The 21150-nt window shown below is 57.5% G+C and overlaps 2 protein-coding genes and 1 long non-coding RNA gene across 8 annotated transcripts; 1 reads left to right on the top strand and 2 right to left on the bottom strand.

Annotated features, from left to right (window-relative positions):
- Nucleotides 1-535: 535 nt before the first annotated feature.
- nr2c1 (nuclear receptor subfamily 2, group C, member 1) lies at nucleotides 536-8106 on the bottom strand. 6 transcript variants are annotated; one of them, XM_086110221.1, is made up of 14 exons: nucleotides 7783-7914; nucleotides 6587-6722; nucleotides 5792-6019; nucleotides 5208-5286; nucleotides 4910-5089; nucleotides 4682-4832; nucleotides 4273-4369; nucleotides 3764-3954; nucleotides 3070-3223; nucleotides 2868-2989; nucleotides 2631-2776; nucleotides 1958-2095; nucleotides 1768-1873; nucleotides 536-1578 (listed from the first exon to the last, which is right to left on the bottom strand). In XM_086110221.1, exons 2-14 carry the CDS (start codon nucleotides 6656-6658, stop codon nucleotides 1407-1409), a joined length of 1836 nt encoding a protein of 611 aa, XP_085966347.1. In that variant the 5' UTR covers nucleotides 6659-6722; nucleotides 7783-7914; the 3' UTR covers nucleotides 536-1406. The 6 variants fall into 6 exon arrangements, with proteins under 6 accessions (XP_085966347.1, XP_085966348.1, XP_085966344.1 ...); XM_086110222.1 differs by having other exon boundaries at nucleotides 3764-3936; XM_086110218.1 differs by lacking the exon at nucleotides 7783-7914 and adding an exon at nucleotides 7963-8106 and having other exon boundaries at nucleotides 1768-2095.
- Nucleotides 8107-8196: 90 nt separating this feature from the next.
- On the top strand, nucleotides 8197-9244 carry LOC147207058 (uncharacterized). The gene is made up of 2 exons (XR_015100815.1): nucleotides 8197-8404; nucleotides 8485-9244. It is a non-coding gene; the product is annotated as an uncharacterized LOC147207058 (long non-coding RNA).
- A 172-nt stretch (nucleotides 9245-9416) lies between these two features.
- Nucleotides 9417-21110, bottom strand: LOC147207057 (FYVE, RhoGEF and PH domain-containing protein 6-like). The gene is made up of 21 exons (XM_086110213.1): nucleotides 20846-21110; nucleotides 17937-19500; nucleotides 16089-16215; nucleotides 15357-15427; nucleotides 15210-15240; nucleotides 14977-15128; nucleotides 14180-14336; nucleotides 13938-14025; nucleotides 12801-12851; nucleotides 12666-12724; nucleotides 12353-12424; nucleotides 12207-12275; nucleotides 11516-11599; nucleotides 11284-11363; nucleotides 11108-11210; nucleotides 10867-11010; nucleotides 10568-10679; nucleotides 10405-10493; nucleotides 10192-10320; nucleotides 9794-9933; nucleotides 9417-9688 (listed from the first exon to the last, which is right to left on the bottom strand). Exons 1-21 carry the CDS (start codon nucleotides 21108-21110, stop codon nucleotides 9652-9654), a joined length of 3624 nt encoding a protein of 1207 aa, XP_085966339.1. The 3' UTR covers nucleotides 9417-9651.
- Between the last annotated feature and the right edge of the window lie 40 nt (nucleotides 21111-21150).

Genomic DNA, 21150 nt, shown 5'->3' with positions numbered 1-21150 from the left:
CTCGAGCCCCCCCCGGCGCGGCGGGCTAATCCGCCGAGGCCCGGCGCCCCCACGCGTTGCGTCAGCCCTCGTTTGTGCGTTTTTGTCACCGCTATTCGTCGGGCCCGCTTTGCAGGGAGGGGGGGGGGGGCCTTCCCGGGGCCATTTCGGGTGGACGGACGGTGCCGGCTCCAACGGCTGAACCAGATTGGTGCTTGGTGGGCGGGCCCGCCGCGAGCTTGAACGCCCGCTTGGAAGAGGGGGGCCGCGCTCGCGCGAGCGCGAGGAAAAGGCGCTCCGCTTGCGGATCGACTGAGCCGCTTCACCTTTTGTGTGCCCGTCCCGTCCTCGGGCGTCACTCGACAAATCATTCCACAGCCGCGCGTCGACAACCCGCCGGCTTTATTGGAGCGGCACGTGTTGATGACTGACTGACCTTTTACTGTTGAGAGGCACTTATGTAAGGCCAAGACAAAGTTCAACTCAGCCCAACCAAGCTGAATCAGCAATCGGTGTAAGCGCCACGCGTGAGAAGCGTGTTGAAGTTGGAAAAATATCAGGGAGGCTTCTTTTTATTTTCATATGACAAGACCATAATAGATCGTTTTGTTTTTTTTGTCCAAAAGACAAGATGTGATCCTCACAGAGTGCTCTCCACCAAATTCTATTTACACACAGTGACGGCATTGTTGCTCCGATCCTTTGGATGGGCAAACAAATCCACAACTTCAAAAAAAAAAAAAAAAAAAAACAAGGTCATAACCTTTCGCCACAAATAAATTCACAAGAACGTTTTGGAGTCGATTGCGAAGAAAAAAAAACAAAAAACCCCACAGGACAGCATGATTGTACAATACTCCCAAAAGGTTTGGGAGATCGAGTTTGGGGCGGGAATTTAGAAGGAAACTAAAAGGCATGACCACCGACGGCTTTCTGTTACTCTTCCAGTGCCGCTTTAGCGGCCACTGAGTTTAGACCGTCGCGGCACGTCGTCAGCGGGTTGCCGCGAAGAGAGAGACCGGAAGAGTCACAGAAAGGAAAAGAAGTGGGAAGGCGTCGGTCCATTTCGGTAGCCAACGCATTTTAGGTTCATCCCGAAATGTCATCCCAAGCCGTCGACGGGTAGCGTCTTAGGAAACGTGTCCGCCGCAACCGCGTTTGTCGACGGTTTTTGCAAAAAAAAGGTCTTGAGGCGAACAAAGCGGAAAATCCGAAATTCCGCGCCGTCAAGTGAACGCGCTACAAGAGCGCCGCCTCCGGCCCGATTGCGCACACGAATAGCCAGCGGACTCTCTTATCCGACGCCGGCAGGCTCTGCGGACCGACTGGAAGGGCGGGTGGGGGAGGCGGGCCAACGGCGATGCGACCGCGACAGTCCGGGCGCTTTCCCGAGGCCAAAGGGGAGGGGGCGCGGGGGGGGACGAGGCTCAAACCCCGGGCAGCGACTGGCTGTTGTAGTCGGTGGAGTCCATTTTGAGGATGTACGGGATGATGCTGTCGATCTGCACGTTGCCGATGAGGCCGGCGAAGAAGAGCTCCTCGGTGACGGCGGCGCTGATCAGGCGCAGGGCGGGAAGCCGCAGGAGCAGCTTGGACAACCTGCGCGCAGAATAAGGCCGCGTCTGGACATCAGCGGCGGAAATCGTCGGTGCCGATTCTTTGCCGAGGTCGGCGCTCGGCCTCCTCGAACGCGGCGGAAACCGAAAACAAAACCAGGCCGCGCCCGTCCGTCTCATTCGGGCTCGACGACGGGACCCAAACTCCATCGTACGGCGCCGCGGTACCAACCGGTAGGAATCTTCGGGATACGTGCGCGCGACGTAGTCCTGCAGCTCCACGTAGGCCTTCTGCTGGAACCTCTCGATCTGCAGGGTATGGTCGATCCCGGGGTGATCTGATGCAAATCCAAAGGGAGAAAAGAAAGCGCGTTTGGCACGCGCGTCGCCGCGTACGTCGGGACTCCTCGGCCGGGACGCACCGGGACTGAAGAGAACGATGGCTTTGAGGAAGGCGTATTCGTAAGCGTCCGGCGACAGCTTGCTCATGCTGTTGCAGAACTCCTGCAACCTCCAGATGTGCTCCATCACCAGTTTCACGCGCTCTTGGGAAAGCTTCTCTGTTGGCCGGGAGGAGACGGCAAAACGCGCGTGACGGACGCGCGGCGGAACGTCCGAGGCCGGCGCCGGCGAGCCCCCCCCCCCCGCGCGACCGATGTCGGGATCGGGCCAAAATGGACTCGAGTCCAGACTCGCAGCTCTTGCCGGGGGGCCGTCGAGGCGTTCCCGGGCCAGCCGGGAGACGTCGTCTCTCCGGCGCGTCGTCCCCGGACGACGACGGCATAACTAAAAAGCGCCGATGGTTCATATGTCGGTATCAGACGGCGCTCTGTGCCGCCGCGTCGGAAGTGAAATGGCACATCGAGTGATTTGACGGCTCGGCGGGGCGAAGCTCCGCAGCCGCTTCGACGCGATGGCCGAGCCCCGCGCTCGGAAAGGCTCAAAAGGCCAAAAGGTGCGCGCGCCTCCGCATTCGCTTTGGATTGATAAAAAGGCAAACATTGTTTCTATGACGACAAAGCGCAATGACGGCGAGCGCGCCCATGGCGTTCGCGTGGCCGACGATGCCTCGCGAGCGTTCCGCGGCGGTCCTACCTTCCTGCAAGCCGGTCTGCAGATGGCCGATGATGGCGCTCAAGATGGTTGCCACGTTCATCACGTCGGAACACTGGGCCAGACCCAACGCGAAGAGCTCGTTCCAGCAAGCTTTCATCAGGTTGATGTCGTTGTCCTCCTGACCTCTGCAAAAAGGGCGGGGGGGGGGGGGGGGGGCTGCGGTTGCCGAGGAGCGTCCGTGTGGCGCGCGCGGGAGGCGGCGCGCCCGTCGCTTACCCCAAGGCTTGGAAGGCGGGGATGGAGCGCGCCCAGTGCATGGACAGGAAGAGGAGGCGCGAGGCCGACTCGCAGATGTAGTTGACGTTGAGGAACTCCGGCACGGGCACGGGCATCATCAGCTGCGGCGAGAAGAAAAAATAAAAAAGGTCAGCGAGCCATCGGCAGATTGCGGCAGCCGGCGTCGCCCCCCCGCGCTTACCTTGAATGGGATGTGGCTTTCCGAGAGCAGCGAGCCCTCCACGTCCGACACCGGGCCCGACTGGTCGCCCGACATCAGCCGCATGGCGGCCTCCAGGTTGGTCGGCGACGAGTCGTCGCCGGCGTGCAGGACTTTGGCCAGCGCGTCAAAGGCTCTGGAGGAGACACAGGGGGGGGGGGGGGGGGGGTTAAGCCTCCGCGGGCGCGACGGGAAAAGTGGCTCTCGGGGGGGGGGGGGGGGGAGACAATTCGCCGCAACGGCCGGACGTCATTCAAGTCGCCGGGATTACGATTGGATGCGGTTGCGCTCGGTTCGAGTGGAAACGACGACGACGTAGCGGCGGCGTTTCCTTTCCGCTAACGCCAGCATTTGCCGCCTTTGAAAACGGAACGCTTCGATTGGGTTCCACGCGCTCACGTGTTTGGAATCCAAAGCGGTCTTCCCATTGGCAGCGTTTCTTTTCCGCGCCGCTTGCGACGTCTCAACGCGCGCATTTTGATGTTACGGCCGCTCCCGAAATAGCAACGGCACCGTTGCGCCGTCTTCGAAGGAGAAAAAGATAAACAAAGTTGGAAGCGGAAGGTGTCCCCCGCGGAGCGCCGGGGCAACGTCCAAGAGGCTTCGAAGCGCGCCAGCGCACGGCCCGGCCGCGAAAATGGTCCGACTCTGCGCCGGGGGAGGCGTCCTCACTCGCCTGCTGATATCGCTTTGCTCGTCCTCCTGCGGGTCCGTCACGGAGCCGTCGCCGTTGCTGAGCGTGTCGGCCGGCTCGCCGCCGCCGCCGGCCTCCCTGGCCTTGTTGAGGTGGGCCAGCGAGGTCACCACGTTGGCCAGCGTGCCCAGGTCGCCGCGGCACGGGTCGTCGCGCTGACAAGAGACACGTGGCTTTCCAGCGTGAAATGCCAAATTTCAAGTTCCTTTTGTAAAAGGTGAAATATTGCATCAAACTTTCTTGTCCAACGTACTGCAGGTGTAACACGGAACAGACAGCACAGATGACATTTCTTCCCTCGCAACATAAAACGAGAGGAGCCGCTACGGGTGTCTGCGCCGCATTTAAAAAAAAAAAGACCAAATAATCCAAAATCTAAGCGGCCCCCCCGCACGATCATCATCAACGCGCGGCGACTTTTGCGCCCCCGCGGCTCCTCTCGCGGCCTTTTGTCCCTTTTCCACCGGGAGGGCCAAAAAGGAGTTAGTTACCTTTTCCGGGGACGCCGGGATGAAGATGGCGTTTTCCAGCTTGGGGAAAGATTGCTGGATGTTGAGCAACATGCCGGACTCCAGCAAATGCGCCGACCTGTTTGGACGGACACGCATCAAACCACGAGGTCAAGAAAAGGGACGCACCGCGCAACCGGTCACCGACGAATCCGAATCGTCAAACTTTTGTTCGTCCGCCTTTGGCGGGAAAATGCAATTCGATGCCCGTCCACTGGATGGCGGAAGAAACCGGTTGGGGGCAAAAGAAGAATTTCCCATGATGCATTTGGCGCGATGGCCAACGACGGACAGAATGAAAATCGAGGCGAAAGGCCGCCTCGGCATCAATAAACGTGTGCGTTTTTAGTTCGCGGGGCGCCGGGCCGACGGAAGCATTTGACGACGTCACCTGGAAGTCTCCCTGTCGGACACGAAGGTGGGCGTGGCGGCCAGCGGGCTGCACAGGTTCTTGCGGATGTAGATCTTCTCGGTGGAGGCCGCGCAGTTGACGGACTTCTCCCTGGCGGGCACGTCCACGGGCTTCCTCTCGCACTGCACGGCTGCAAGACAAGCGGCGCGCCGCGGTCAGGGCCGCGGGAGACGCCCGAGCGCGCCCGCTGCTGCGGCGGCGGCGTACAATCCTGTTTCATGCCGGCGGCCATGCAGCGCTGCAGTCGACAGTACTGGCAGCGGTTTCGGTGGATCTTGTTGATGGCGCACTCGCCGGAGCCCCTGCACGTGTACGCCAGGTTCTTCCTGATGCTGCGCTTGAAGAAGCCTTTGCAGCCCTCGCAACTGACGGCTCCGTAATGGCGCCCTGTTTGCGTAAACGAGGTCACGGCGAGGGGATGCACACAAAGCGGGATCAAAAAAAAGGTTTCGTTTTTTTGGTTTGTTTTGAAATGGCCTTTGGGCAAATTGAGGAGGATTCCAACCGGAGGCCTTGTCCCCGCACACAACGCAGTACTCCACGATCGACTTGGCCACGGACTGCTCGGGGCCCTCGGTGACAAACTGGCAAAGGGACAAAGAAGAGCGGCGCTCAACACCTCGCGAGCAACCGAAGACGAAATTGTCACCCCGCCGGCGCCGCCCGAAAGCCCGTTCGAATCAAGAAATGAACACAAAATTTGAGGGAAAGAACGTCCGAGTCGGCCTCCAAAGAGCAAGAGCGCTTTGGCTCAAGCGGATTTTTTCCGTAGTCCGCCGCGAAAGGAGACACATTATGTCTGTCGAGTTGGTTTTTTTTTTGTCCCCCCCCCCCCCCCAAAAAAGAGACATTTACAAAAATCTGCTTTTAGTTTTGAAAAGGAGCAACATTTTTCTGCCGGATGTTCAACTTCACAACACAAGAGAATGAGACATGCGTATTGAAAGAGCAAAATGTTGAAGCAGCCCCGACGGCTTCATCTGAAGGCACACAAGTCCAAATTCAGACTTCAAAAACACGCACGCACGCACGCACAAAGGATGACTCGCAATTCAACAGGGCTTTCCTTCACAGGAATGTTTCTTTCACCTGAATCTGCGGTGCCGACAGATCGGGAGAGGCGAAGAGCAGCTGGTTGAGCCCGGAGCCGTCGGGGCTGGCGAGGAGGACCTTGTTGGGGGAGCCCTCTCGCTTGGCCAGGATCACCTTCCCGCCGGGGGAATACTCGGCGTTGGTCAGGATAAACTGCTGCTTGCCGGGAGACGCCGGCTCCAGGGCGGTGACGATCTGGATCTTCTTCTGCGGATCGCTCACAATCTGGAGGAGATTCACGGATGGCTAAAGTCAAGCCTCCGCTTTCTCAAGAGCACTTTCAAACAGTCATTCGTGCCTTCGCCACATCTCGGCCGCACGGCCGTCACGCGCGTGACTTTGGAGTCAGTCAGCCGATCCTCCGTTCCGGTTGGTCCAAAATGCCGCCGCTGGCCTCCGGGCTGGAACGTATCGATGGCGTTTCGATGGAGAAAGGCGATTTCAGATGCGCGTGTTTTGAGTGGCGAGCTGGATCGCGGAACAAATTCAACTCCTCGCGTTCTGCCATCGTTTTCAACCGTAAAAGGCCGACCGACTGTTTTGTCGCTTCGACGTGACAGGGGAAAGATATACCGACGAGACGAAAACGGCACGCGGGACACAGAATGTCACTTGCGAATGAACGTTATCCGACCGCGTCGACGGTGACAAGCTTAGCTCACGGACAGCCGACTCATCCGTCCCTAATTGCAGAAGGTTCGCGGCATTTGCTGTTGTAGTCGAGGTCCATATTCGGTGGAGGTGAGGCTATTCACACCGGTGTTTTCTCTAGCCACGAAAAAGAAACATTACCTGAATTCGGTGCCCCATGGACATGTTGCCATCTGCTGACACGAGCTGTATCCTCTGCGCGTGCCCGTCCATACTCGCACTGCACACATCCACTGGCCACTGCGACTCGCCTCAGTGGCCCATCAAGTATGTGCACCTAGGGAGCAAACATATATGGAATACCAGTGGCGGCCGTGTATTTTAGATACCCGGGCACCCACGTCACTCACCAGACCAGGCCCCGCCTTTTTATAGGCCCACGCAATCAAAGTCACAGATAATACAGTGTGGAACATGAGGGTGGCGACCCCACGTCATCCATGCTTGGACATAGTTCATAAAGCAGCTGAGTCGCGGGTCTGCAAATTGGCCTCTGCATCATAAGATCTGCTCCACTGGGGGTCGGCCCGGTTAAAGAATGACTCCCTGAGCCCCGAGTGTAGGCTCACAGCTGTTTGAGACTAGCAAGAGGTTACTTGCACTTCCACACTTTAAATAATAACGGGAGTGAACTGCAGGTTGATCCGATAATAAAAGGACAAGGAGTGTACGAGTACGTGGCCCTTACGGAGCTTAAGGGTTTATTCATGGACAATGTATCAAATGCCCTTTGCACATTCAATGCATTACCGGCCGTCACCGACAAATGTTTCTGGCCTGCGTTAGCAACTCCGCCGGGACAATTAAATGCTCATTGTTTTATTCGCGATGAAAGTGGCAAGGAACGACCAGGCGTCATTTTCGTTTCCGAGCAAAAATAAATAAAAGGTGGGGGGGGGGGGGGTAGGAGAAAGGAAAAACTCCCGACTGACAGGGCCCCCCTTGGGAGAAAAATCGATACGGAAGATAAAGGTATTTCTTTTCCTGTCGGTGAAAGGTCAACGTTGAAGGGTTCAAGCATGCTAGGAGGGCCGCGCGAGCGCAGCGGAAACGCAGCGACGGCGACCAAAGTTGTTCGCATTCTAAAAGCTTTCGACATTCGTCTACAAAGCCACAGCGTTTGCAGCGCGACTATCTCCACTTTGAAGCTGCGCCTTCCGGTCGCAAATAAGGAATCGCGGTTAGCAAACTACACGTTTGAGCTAACGTCTGCGAAATAGCAGCTAGCACACGAGTCGGCGATCGAATGCGTTACTTATGCTAACGTGGACGTCACCAAAAATGTCAACTAATATGCTGTCGGTTCCAGGGGTTATTGACGTGGACGATATACTTACTCGGCGTGGTGCGAACGCGAGTGCCGGCTAGCTAGCTGTTAGCTGCGTGCTAGTAGGAAGTCAATAGCAGGCAGGCAGCCCGGCCGGGCTGCTCCCCGGCGCCCTCCCCGCGGATGGGACCGTTCAAACGGCGACGCCAACAGTGGCGCCTCCATACACACATAAGTCAGATTTCCTTACCTGTCCATAGGACGCTGTAAATCGAATTTATCCTTTACTATCCAAATAAATTATCCTTTTTTTCTGAGAATGGAAGGCGGGTCAGAGTTCGTGACCCCAATGTTTTGTTTTGTTTTTTTTTTGCCTTTTCGGGTAATGTGCGCATGCGCAAAGGTGCCGAGTTAGCTCTGAAGTTGCTAGCTTGAGCAACTTTTTGAAAGTGCCCAACAACCATTTGAGCGACTTTGAAAACGTGTCTGTTGAAAAGACAAGCATTTACAAGCATTCATTTTCACTAAGTTCCTTTGGAACATAAATGGAAAATAGTTGTAGAATGTAGACTCAAATAGTTTGCTGTCACTCTTTTCCATGACTTATTTCAATTATTTTGTAAAAACAGATAATGCAAGGGAAAGTGTGTCATTGTTCGAGGTGCAGCAATCAATAAATGGACAACTAATTGGTAATCACAATCACCTATTTTGATAATTGGTTAGTTGTTTAGATTCTAACATAAAATTCAACGCATTTTTTAAATTTCAGCCTCTCAACATCCATCCATCCATTTTCCGAACCGCTTGATCCTCACTAGGGTCGCGGGGGGTGCTGGAGCCTATCCCAGCCGTCTCCGGGCAGTAGGCGGGGGACACCCTGAATCAGTTGCCAGCCAATCGCAGGGCACACAGAGACGAACAACCATCCACGCCCACACTCACACCTAGGGACAATTTAGAGCGTCCAATCAGCCTGCCATGCATGTTTTTTGGAATGTGGGAGGAAACCGGAGCACCCGGAGAAAACCCACACAGGCCCGGGGAGAACATGCAAACTCCACACAGGGAGGCCGGAGCTGGAATCGAACCCGGTACCTCTGCACTGTGAAGCCGACGTGCTAACCACTGGACTACCGGGCCGCAGCCTCTCAACAGTAAATACTTAATTTTTGTATTTGTTTGTCCATGAAAGCAGGCTGCCATTGCGTTTCATCAACCGAAACATTTGTTGAAAACACGAATCGACATTTTGTTTGTATATTTTTAGTGCGCAATGGTAGGATTTAATTGCTTTGGGTTGTTCACGGTGAATTTACGTTTTGAAACGCATAGCGAATGTTTGCTTCCGATGAGCATTTAAGATCGCAAACGTTAGCAGCCTAGCTTAGTCAACTGTTGGTCACTTGGCAGACAAGCGGGGCACGTTATTTTGTTGTGTTTTGTATGCACGTGCAAGTGTTTTTATGTGTTTGTTACAGTTTTGCACTTTCTCGACTCGCCTCTACGGTCAATAAATCGCAAGAACCATCGACGGGTGTGGTCATTGAAGGGGTTGTCTGTCCGTCTGTCTCGCTAGCTGCAGAACAACGGCATTTACACATTTAAAGTTCTTGACATGTGAATTGAAAAAGGTGTGCTATAGTGAACAGCGAGGTTTTGTGTGGACGAAACTAGACCAGACGTAAGCATAAAAAACGAAACGAAAGAAAGGGGCTTTTAATCACAAATACTATTTTTTTTTTTAGATGCTCCCGTTGTATATACCAAAGCAACAATCGATGCTCAGAAAAGGTCCCGTCAGGAAGTGGGGCAAAAAGCCTTCAAGTGGTTTCATTCTCTCTCAAGAGAACAGATGCGGTGTCCCTCTGGGAGCACTGAGGTAAAAACGGCCAGTCCGCCGATGAAATGTCAACATCACGCAGTCGGTGCCCAGCTACTACAGTATTGCCGATTCTCGGAATGTGTTGATCCACCTGAGAAGTGCAAATTCAGTTCAGGCAGTATTCCTTATTTCTTTCTTTATTTTGGACGAGAACATCCGGACAGGGGTCAATAAGTTTCACCCGTCGGGAGTTTACCTTCGGGCCGTTTGGACGTCATCCGCTTTGAAATTGTAGTAGAGGGTGTTTTTGTGGTAAAGCTTGAACTGCGACTTTTGGGACGAGTCGACCTTTAAAACGAAGCCCAAAAGCGGTTGACTCTCCACGGCGGCCACGTCCTGCGTGATGAAAAACACATCCGTGGACATCGATTCGTGCCTCTCGATGGATTTCAACAACAGAGGCTGGATCGGCGCCACGCCGCGGGTCCGAGCGCCCCGATCTATCTCGGAGGAAAGCGCCGGCTTTGGAAAATGGATTTTGATCCGGCGACAGCGGATCCCGCGCGGTCTTTTCTCCTTTCCGCGTCAGCCGATTGCCGGAGAGCAAACCGCGAGCGTCATTCCGGCCCGGCACGCCGAGGTCGCGTGGCCTACCTCCATGGCAGCGTAGGTGTACAGAACCTTGTCTTTGATGACGAACCACAAGCGCTTGCCCTGCTTCTTTTTCCCCTTGGACCTTTGCAAATAGCCACTCATGGAGGGGTTGTCGGTGTTGGCCGATACCTGAGAAAGGCCCAAGGCGCGGTTGTAAGAGACCCCCCCCCCACCGCGAGGGGACCGCATCCCGTGCAGAGAGGGCGAGCTCACCTCTTTGAGGGCTGCCGGTATTCGCTTGTGTTTGCGAGAGAAAGCAAAGGAGGCTTTGGGAAGTGCGGCCGCGGAGGGATCTTCTTGGCCTGCCGGACAAAATAAATCCTCATCAACTATTTGAAGAGCCAAAAGGTGAGGACGTAGGGCGCCGGAGAGGTACTTTGGTGCTCCTGCTCCCGCAGGACGAGGTAACACTGGTCGCACACTCTTGCCAACTGGTTCTTCAGGTACTCCAGGCTTCGCTTGTTGGAGGAACATGAGTGGCACACCACCTAGTGGACCCAAAAAAAAAAAAAAAGCGTCACGTAGCGCGGCGGCCTTTGCCAACATTTCAGGCACTTGATATGAAAGCCTCTCGGTTCCGGGAGTGTCAAATCCTTGGCATGGCTTCTTAGAAGCCAGTCCTTTTGGTTGGGGTTTTTTTAATTCACAAAATCGATCCGATATCAGGCGCCTGACCTTGCCGCAGGCTCGGCAGTGGTGGCGCCTCCACGTCAGCGTGAATTCGCAGGTGCAGATCATGCACATGGTGGCGCGGGGGTCCGGGATCCAAATGGGAGCTTTGGTGCCCAAAGAAGCGCCGTCGCCGTTGCTCGGTTGGACCTTGAACGTTACAACACCCCAAGGGGACGATCGGTTCCGGGCACGGGGGCCACGCCCGCACAAAGGATACGGAGCACTTTTGTCCCGCTTGCGTTACCTCGTCGAAGGACTTCCCGGATATGAAAGTGATCTTTTTCTTGGTGTGGTCGCCGATGGCCGCGGAGATGGCCCGGAGCCACTCGTCTCTCTCCGACGTCGAACTGCAAAAAAACAAAAAAACAACAAGATTTTCAAGGGCGCCGAAGGAGCGAAATGCAAAATGACCTCGATTACCTGGCCGAGAGAATGAAGGAGCGCTCCACGCTCTCCACGATGAACTCATTCTGGCAGGCCTCTTGGCTGGGCCGGCTCACCTGTCACGGTTGGCATCGCGGTGAACCGGCTGTCGGCGCCATCGGCAAATTCGAGCGCGCGACGATTCCCCAACCGTCGGCCGAGCTCCGAGGAAGCCCGGCGAGCGTCCCCCCCCCCCCCCCCCCGAGACCTGAGAGGAGTTTGCTCTCACCTTCATCCCTGCCAGAGACAGCAGGTTGTTGAACTTGTACTGGCCTGACTGAAGAGGCGTGGTGTACAGCAAGCCGTCGTTAAACTGGAGGAGAAAAGCACAAGCCAGAGCGGGGCCCCCGATTTGGTCCTGCGAGCGAGCGTCTTTGAAATGATCAGCATTCAGACGGCACGGCGCCGCCGCCAACAAACCGCCATCTTTCCAAGACGTTGGTCGATTCGCTTTGGCGGACCGCCTAAAGTGATGCGACGGGCCGGACGTGGGCCCGGGGCCCTCCCTTTGACACCGGTGCCCCTGGAATCTTTTTGTCCTCTCCCGGTGCTAAAGGCTAGCGAGCGCGCACGAGCAACAGCCGTCAGCCGACGCAGAGGTGCACTTTTGCGGCGCGGACACGTCCTTCCGAGCCGCCTTTGCCAATATCGCCCCCCCTGCCCCCTCATTTCCCCCGCCACCCCTCGTGTTCGACTCGGGACCGGTCCGCGAGCACGTGTTTGCGGACCTCAAACCAAATGGCGGAGGGCCTGAAGAGGGCCGGCGCCGATTTCCCGCGGCAACAATGGAGTCAAGGCTTTGTGTTTCATGGGCAGTTCGAAACGCCGCGATGCGTTTCACCGCCTGGTTATTGTCATCGAGGTTGCTTTTGCGTGTTTCAAATGGTACAAGGAGGCGGCGGCAGCGGCGGCGGCGGTACCAAGAAGAACATTCTGGGCTGCATGACTTTCCTGGACAGCTTGTTGAGGACGCCCTCTTTCAGGAAGGTCTGGCGCAACAGAAAAACCAAAGGGTTGGAAGGGGCCCCCCGCCCCCCGGCGCGCGGCGGATGAAGAAGCGGCTCACCCTGCCGGGCTGGACGATCTCGCGGTGGCCATTCAGGCTGCCCTGCACCTGCATCAGCTTCTGGAAGTTGTCCTGGGGCGGCCGCAAAACGGGAGACGTCAGAAGCGGGTCGCGCCATCCGCGCTTGCCGCTCTGCACGCGCCCCCCCGGCCCCAAATGTCCAAATGAACGCAAACCAATGAGGCCTTCGGCACGGAAGATGCGTGCCGGTCCCACCCGTGGCGCCGCCCCCGCGTCGGTGCTACGGCTCACGTTTTCGAGTGGAGTTTGCTCGTACGCGGGTGTGAAGCCCCCCCCCCCCCCCACGACTCACCCCTTGCTTCATGATGTCGTTGGCGTGCTCGGCCACCTCCTCCACAATTGCCAGAGCGTCTGAAGGGAGCAAAGAGAGCGGCGTGAGCTTCGCCGCTTTCCGAGCGAGCGGCGAGCGGCGGCCCGGCAGCTTTACCTTGCGTGTCCTTGTAATCGGCCGAGTCTTTGGACAGGTTCCTCAAATAGTCTGCGAAAAACAAAGACTTGAGCCGTAACGCGCGCGCTCAAGCTTCACCCGCTCACAAAAAGGGTCTGCGATGGCGCCGGCATGCTTCACATTCCGTTGGCATTGTGCGACTCGGGCAGGAAGGAGCGCTTTGGCGTCACCACTTCATCCGGCGTGGCTTGAAAAGTCCTCTTAGCGGCGGAGTCCGGTGAGTTTGGCAATTTGGCATTGCGGCCAAAGTTTCGCTCAAGACGTGTCCGAGCGGGCTTTTTCATTGCAATCGACGGAGCTTTTTAGCATGTAAAAGGAACCCCCCCCAAAAATGGCTTTGAATTGTGCCACGCCCCCAACCTGGGACAACGGCCCATTCGGCCACCCTCATACTAGGACGCCTCTCTCTCGCACTCATAAAAGGAGCGGAAGGGAGACGGGACGCTGGATGACATTGGTGTGCTGGAAGCAACCTGCCCCCCCCCCCCTCCGCTTACAAAAGAAAATCTCAGACTCTGCTCGAGTTCTTCACCTCCCGTCTCGATTCGGTGCTCATCCACCAGGAAACCTTGGTCGTTCTAGCGGATAAGCTGAACAGCGTCTGCCGAGCGAGCGCCTTGAGAAATGGCCGAAAATGCAGCCGCGGCTGTCTTGCACCATCGATCGACGCTCGCAAGTGACTCTTCCACAATCATCCATCCATCCAATTTCTGATCCGCTTACAAGGGTCGCGGGAGGGGGGGGGGGGGGTGCCGGAGCCTATCCCGCTCGTCGACACCCTGAACCCGTTGCCAGCCCATCGCAGGGCACGCACGGACCAACAACCATCCACACTCCCGGGGACAATTTCAAGTGTTCCATCAGCCTGCCGTGCACGTTTTTGGCACGTGGGAGGAAACCGCAAGACCCGGAGAAAAGCCACGCGGGCACGAGGACAAAGATGCAAACACCGCACAGGGAGGCCGGAGCCGGGGGATCGAACCCGCGACCTCGGAGCTGTGAGGTGGACGCGCTAAGCAGTCGACCGGCGCAACGTTCCTTTGAAACGGAACTGCCCAAAGAGGGGGGGTGGGGGGGGGCACGGGGCCAGTCACCGAGCGGCTCGGCAAGTCTTACCTCTGAGCAGGAGTTGATACTGAGGAATCCTTTGAACGGGCTTGAGGAGGTAGTGCTTCAGAGCCAAGTTGGCGCAACGCGGACCGGCCTGCGGCAAACGAGGCGTTGGAGAGGGAAACAAAGCGACGCCGGTGCCTCGGTGCCAAAGCCCGTAAAGGATTGCGCTCCCCCCCCATGAGAAGCGGGAGCGAGAAGCCAAAGACCCCGGCGGACGTGCGGCGAAAGAAGCCGGTCGCCGTTACCTCGAATTCTCGCACCGCGGCGGCGAAGGGCGGATTCTTCCTGCTCTGCTCTTCCAGCAGCGCCACGTTCTTGTCAAACTCGCGGATGTACGTGGAGTACATCTTCAGGTAGGGGCCCACCTTCAGGAAGATGTCGGCCACCCGCTGCTTTTCATCCCTGCGGAAGCAAATAGAACGCGGACCGCGCCGAGATTGATTTGGCGCGAAAACGTTTGTCCGCTCGGGGTCGTATCGGCGACCCCGAGAAGGCGGGGCCCGGCCCGCCGAGCGACAGCGGCGTCGGCCGACGAGAGCGCCGAGCCGGCGGGCCGCGTGTCCCGTCGAGATTTCTCTCTCGTTCTTTCGTTTTGCGTGCAATCGAATCGCAGTCCCGCTTGCGGTTTGCAAAAGAAACGCGACAAGCGTGCCCGCGCGACGCGGACGACCGAGCGCATTCCGGAGCTGCGGCGTTCCGCGAAAACATCCCCGAGCGTGCATTTTGGGGGGCTCGTTAGACGGCGATCGTTTGGCTTTCATCCGCCGCGGCCGGACGTCACGCCGCGGGTGCTTTCCAAAATTTCGCCGACATTCTTCCTCGGGCCCGCCGAAGACAACGAGCCACGCCGGCGAGTCACCCGCAAGCATTTGGAGCCGCCGGATGCCAGAACGCTTTTGGCCTGGGAAACCGACGGCGTCGCGTTCCAGAGCTCCGCAAGAGCGATTGGACTTTCTCGCGGTCGGGCGGCCGAATTTTGCCGGAGACGCTCAGAGTTGCCGTTTGCGAAGCGATCGGCGGGAAAGCGAGGCGGGCCGGCTACCATTCGTCCAGTCGATCGCGCAGCTCCTGCAGCAGGTCCCGGTTAAGTTCGTAGAGTTGCGGCAGGTAGTAGAGGATCCGCTCCAGCGCGCGCTCCTCGATGACGGCTTTGCCGTTCTGACGCGACGCTTTGGCCACGGCGTCGCGGAAGTCCTGCGGGGAATCGCGCATCAGCGACCTCAAACGGTCCCGGAGGAAGCCGAACCTCCACGCGGAAGGCGAAAGGCGGCTCACCACATGAAGCAGCTTCAGGACGTCGACGAACCTAAGAAGCGACCCAGAAGGGAAAACGTTACGCATTGCAACGCGGGAGGGGGTCCGAATCACCACAAAGTCGGCCCGCGTCAACTAAAGGGCCTCGCGACAAGAAACGCGACTTACGCTTTCTCGGAGGTCATCATTTCAGTGGCGATGTGATGGATCTTCTTGCGCTTGGCGGGGCCGCTCGCCATCTAAGGCCCAAAAATAAGAAGAAAGAAAAGAAAAGTTGAAGACACCACCTCAGTTTTTTTGTCGGACAACGCGGTCGATCCGAGGACATAACTTCAAGGGGAGGGGCGGAGGACCTCCGAGGGGTCAGGTGGGGGCCGGGCCATTTCGAGATGAGGAAAAAACAATCGGAGGATCTTCTTGCATAAAAAAAAAACAAAAACAAACTCTAAAATGGGGAGCCAAAGCAGGAGTGAGGCGCTCCCTCTTTATCAGAGTACCGGTCAAGAGGCCAGCGGCGGCATTTTGGACCAACTGGAACGGAGGATCGGCCGACTCCAAAGTCAAGCGCGTGGCCGTGTGTGACAAAGGCGCGAAGGGAGAGGCTCGACTTGAGGACAACGGATTGGACAACGGCACCCATTCGCCGCTCCGATTCCAATTCCCCGTCCGGTGGAAGAGCCAAGTTCGGGCCCCAAGTCCGCACGCTGGCATGCGCGAAGGCCCCCGGGACCAAACGCCGTCACTTTGGCTTTCTTTCCACTGAAATTCCAGAAAGCCGGCGCCATCCGGGTCTCGGTTTCCTCACCGCGGGATCAAAGTGGCGTCAATGAGGAAGACTCTTTTCCGCTCGACGGGACGTCATACGTGTCCACGCATCCGATTTCAGGGGGGGCCACTTGCCTCCGCTTGCTCGGCGTCCCCTTTACTGGAGAGCGAGCCCTCATCTTCCTCGTCGTCCTCGTCGGAAAAAGCCGGGAGCAAGTCGTCATCGGAAGCGCCGTCGTCCACCTCTTCGCTCAGAGAACTTCTGCTCAAAACACAGCCGGCGAAGCAAACGGTGAGTTGGCGGCGGAAACGCCGCGGCGCGCGCGGACGATCGAGCCCGGGTGTGAAGGCGATGGCCGGCGTGCGTACGGCGGGCGCCGGGGGGGGGGGGGGGGGATTGAATGGACCTGGAGCCAAGAGCCTCCGGATTTCGGTTTCCGGGTTGTGCCGCCGTTGTCGCAGATCCGCGGCGGACTAGAGCGGCAAAAATGAGCTCACACACACGCACGCACTCACACGCTCAGAGCGCGGCACGTTGACGAGAGCCGTGACTCGTTTGTGTTTGCGAGCCGCTCAACGGGTTTTGGAGCACGTGACCGTCAATGGCTTCGAGGTCGCGGCGCACTAAGCGAAACGAAAGCAGGCTACGCTAAGGCGCAGGAGACGGCGCGCAGTCGCGCGGCGCAAACGACCGACTTGTTGATCGGGCGGCGGGTCGATGTTTGAAAGCGGAAACGTGGCGCGCATGAATGCCGATCCGCTGGCAAGGTTTCACATCGTCCAGCGTGAGTGCAAACCGGAGGCGTGCGGTCAGGGGAGGCGGGTGAGGCGGAGCCTCACCTCCGAGTGCCCGTTGCATTGCGCAATCATCACAAACTGCAACGGGCTGGCGCTGCTTGCCGTATAATCTGCGTGTCGCAAATATAATGTTTAGCCAATTGAATAAGCGACCCTTTTTTTGCTTTATATATTTGTAAATGTGACACTAAAGGAGTCAGCGCCTCACCAACCATGCACGTCACCGCACGCCACTGATGCAAACACTTGATTTTGCGAGACCGATAGCGTTGTTCGCCTCGCCCACATGTCAGTGGCTACCTGCGCCGACGTCATACTTTGTACTTTAGAAAGAAAAAAAAGATTTGTTGGTAGATGCGATTTGGCTTTCGTATTAAGCTATTGCACCGAAAGGCAAAGTGAAAGCGCTCTAGGAATACAGTTGAAAGAGACGCAATTTCGACAGCTGAAGCGCAAAGTCGCGGCTGTCCCGAACAGAGACGCGCGTCGCGTCCGGCGGCGTTGCCCGACAAAAGCGGGAGGCCCCGAACATTTCAAATGTCATCGTCGGGTCGGCCGGGAAAGCCTCGGCGCCTCCGACGGCGGACGTGCCGAAGTCCCCAAACGGGAACCCGCGACTGCAGAGCATCGCACATTTCGAGGGTCAGCGGCCACGAGCTGCATTTCGTTTGCTTTTGGAGGGAGATGCGCGCGACAGAGTTGAACCGCTCGCCTCGACCGGATCCGATCCAAAGCGAGGCAAAGGGGGCTTCACGCACGAGGTCTGACCGAGAGCGTCGGGAACGGGCCATCGATTTGCGGCCGATACGTCTCGCCATCGACGAGCTCCGGGCGGCTACCCGCACGACGCTTGGACGGAAGAAAACAATCTTCTGAAAAACAATCGCCGATTACGCAAAAACGATCGCCGATTACGGATCGGGTCGGACGACGGACGGCTCGATTGAAATATTTTCCGTCCGGTCGACCTCCGCGGTTCGCACAAGCCAATCGATTGACGCCCGCCGAAACGCGTCGGGAAAAGGTGCCGATTAACTTTGGGAAACTGACGAAACGAGCGATCGCCGAGCGGCGTTGAAAGCTGGTGGCTCCGACATCGCCGTAGGAACGGAACCGCCGTTGTAAAGCGAGGAACCTCCGTCATCGTTTCATCGGACGAGTGAAAAACCCAAAAGGCTCGGGCACCTGTCGTCGTCGCTCTTCTTATCCGGGGACAAATACACCTCGGGTTCCTCGTAAATGCCGTCGTCGTCGTCGTAGAAACTGTGCCGGGTGGCGCCGGAAGCGTCCGAGCCGGCAAAGTAGACGTTCTCGTAATGGGAGATCTCCTCGTAGTAGCAAACGTTCTCGTAGTTGGCATCCGGCTCTTCTCCGTCGACGTTTTGCTCCGCGCCGAGCGGAGGGGAGAAGCGTTGCGGCGGCGCGGCGCGGGGACGGCGGGGTCCGTCCCGCTCATCGGGCGCCGGCGTCGGCGGGCCTTTCGGCCGCGCGGCCGCCGACAGCTTGAGATCCAGCAGCTTCCTGAAAGAGCTCCTCCTTCCCTCGGGACGGAGGAGCTCCGTCCCGGAGAAGGAACTGCGTCGTCGCGGCGGCGCCGGCCCGCTTTCGTGCGTTCTCGCCGTCTTCCCCGGAGGCGGGGGAAGCTCCGCCGCGCCGCTCGAAGGATTAGTCACACGAGCTGCTGATGGCAGAGCTTCTCCGACTTCAGCAGTTGCCGTGTTGTTCGTCCACGCCGTCGCGCTGTCGTTGGCCGGCGGCGTCGTGGCTCCGTGGCGGTCGGAGGGAAAACCGTCGTTGTTGGAGGCCTCGCGATCGCACCTTCCTCGCCTCTCTCCCTCCAGTTCCTCGTCGACGGAGAGTTCCGTGGGGTCGGCGGGGCCGTCGCAGCCCAGGTCTTCTTCGTCCGCGTCGCTTCGGAGCGCCGGCCGAGCCGGGCCGGACCCCCTTTCGGGCGCGGCGAGACGAGGCTTGGTCCTGGGCGTCGGGGCCGGCCACGCTCGGCTTTGGCCGGCGGTCGCGCTGACAGACGAGCACGCGCCGCCTTTCCCGTCGTTCCCTTGCCGGGCTGGAATTTCCTCCCCCTTTTCCTGGCACGCCAGCGAAGTGTTTTTGTGTCTCCGTGGAACCGGGACGGGCGCCGGTGTTTTTTTTCGCCCGGCCTCATCGGCGTCTTCCTCCGCACAATGCTCGCCGGCGTCTCGGGTTGCGGCGCGGGCGTTCGCCCCATGGCCGACGGAGCCTCGGAGTACAAGCTGTCCGACTCTCACCGGCGGACGGGAGGCGTTCGCGTTTTGCCGGAGGTTCTCGGCGGAAGCCGGCGAAGGGTCTCGGGGAGGTTTGGGGCTCGCGAGGTGGCCATCGGTGGCTAACGCAGGGGGGACGTCTCTCTTCGGACGGCCGCTCGGAAAGCGTCTCTCCGTTGGGTCGACGTGACCGTCGCGGATGCAGCCACAGTTTTTCTGGCCGCACGGACAAATGGGAAGAACGTCATCCCAGTTGGGCTTTTTGTTGTCATTCCCGACTGCGTTTTGGGGCTTGAGGAGGCCGACGGGCGCTCGGGCCTTGAAAGCGGCGGCTTTGGAGTTGGGCTCGGCGAGGTCGGGTTTGGGCGCCGGCAGCGGTCTCGTCTTCCTCGGGGGGCCGGGAGACCGCCGCGACGGGACTTCTTTTCCGGGCGCCGAGGGAGAGGCCGCCGTCGGCTGTCGCCGGGCCAGCTTGGGTTTCGGGGCCAGAGGCGGCTTGTCCGTGCCTGCGCGGACACAGATGAACAAAACCCGTCAAAAAGCGATGCCGCGCCGCCATCTTTTCGTCATGACGGCGGAGGGCAAAGGTGAACTGACTAGCTGGGTCAAACCCTCCTCGACGACTGGATTCCCGTTGGCAAATGCAAACGAATGCGTTGCCTTCCTTTGACATTTGCATAGCACACCGGCAATTGGTCAAAAGTGCAACCGAAGGAATCGGAGTTTCACCGAAAAAACAAAATCCAACCTGACCCCCAAGATATCCGAGTTGGATGTTGAATCCGTTTCGGGGTGGATGCCAGATGTTGCCCCGGCGGGTGGGGGGGGGTCACCGTTTTGACAAGCTTTTACGAGCTGCTTGGCGATCACCGATCCCAACCTAGGGTGCAACAAATATCACAGCGGATTTTCCGTCCCACGCCACGCCGAGTAATCCAGACGGTGGGGAGGATGATGATAATGATGAGCGGGAGGTTTGGTTTGGGGGGCCAGGGATGCAGGTAGGAGGTCATGCAAACTGGGTGGACCAGCACAACACCCGAGAGACCGGCAAAGCCTTCTCGTCCCTTCCTTTAGCACGCAGTGAGTAAATAACAAAACAGTGGTGCGAAATCTGTGCTTTTTAAGGTGATCGTCGTGACGTCATCTTCAAATCATGACAACTATTTTCATACCTGTCATCTCGTACGGTTTAGCCATAGTTCATACGGATTTTGTGGTGAATCTCAGGTATATGGCCGTATCGCACAAATCATACGGATTCTGAACATTTCCGTTTTTTTTTTCACCAACTCCAAATGATTTGGAGTTGGTGAAAAAAGTAACGCAGGAATACAACTCTGAACACAGTAATGCCACTAAGTAGAATGATGATGAGACATTAACCAGACATTGTATTACGGAGATCTACAATAAATATCATTGAAAATTTCGTGGTTTTTTCTGCCGTTATTTTGACATATAAAATGCTTTGGTATGTTATAAGGATTTTTTTGCTCTTTATAAGGATTTTTTGGTAGTTTATACAGGTTGGCGCTCCAAAAAGTTGACAGGTATGTATTTTTGATCTCAATGCTGCCAGGCGTCTACACCCGCTGACGGACGGCCATTTTTTTGTGATTTGAACAAATTGTTGAAGCAAGAAACGTCAAGTGGACTGCAAATGAGGCGGCGAACCCCAACTGGCACCTGCCCTCAAGCTTTCAACGCGTTCAGCTCCAAAACTGGTGCGAAAGAAGCGGGCGACACACGTCGTAGCGATCAAAAACTCCGTGGAAACGGCATTGTCGACACGTCACGTTTCGTTCTTGACGGCGCCGCCGATCAGCGAAGGCTCGATTGACTTCTTACCCGACTTCATCATGGCGTCGGTCCGTCGACTTTTCCGCCCAACTTCATGTCCGGGTGCCAACTTGCCAGTGGTCAACACGAGATGTCCGCCGCGGACGTTTGTGCGTCGTCGTGCTCCAGTCGAGAGCGGCGACAAGAACAACAACGCCGAGCCCGCGGAAAACTTCCAGCGACTGAGCGACTCGGGTCCAACGCCGCCTGCGGCTTTCTGCTTCTTGTAGGGAAACCCCAAAATTGTAGGGGGCGCCAGAATGCTCCAAAACATCCGTGGTCGGGTTTGTTTTGCTATCGGTGAGGAGGAATTG

This window comes from Hippocampus guttulatus, chromosome 4, assembly GCF_054856545.1.
Source record: "Hippocampus guttulatus isolate MCC_2025c chromosome 4, RoL_Hgut_1.0, whole genome shotgun sequence".
Classification (NCBI taxonomy): domain Eukaryota; kingdom Metazoa; phylum Chordata; class Actinopteri; order Syngnathiformes; family Syngnathidae; genus Hippocampus; species Hippocampus guttulatus.
The sequence above is the reverse complement of the archived record's forward strand: the minus strand, read 5'-3'. Positions and strand labels throughout refer to the sequence as shown.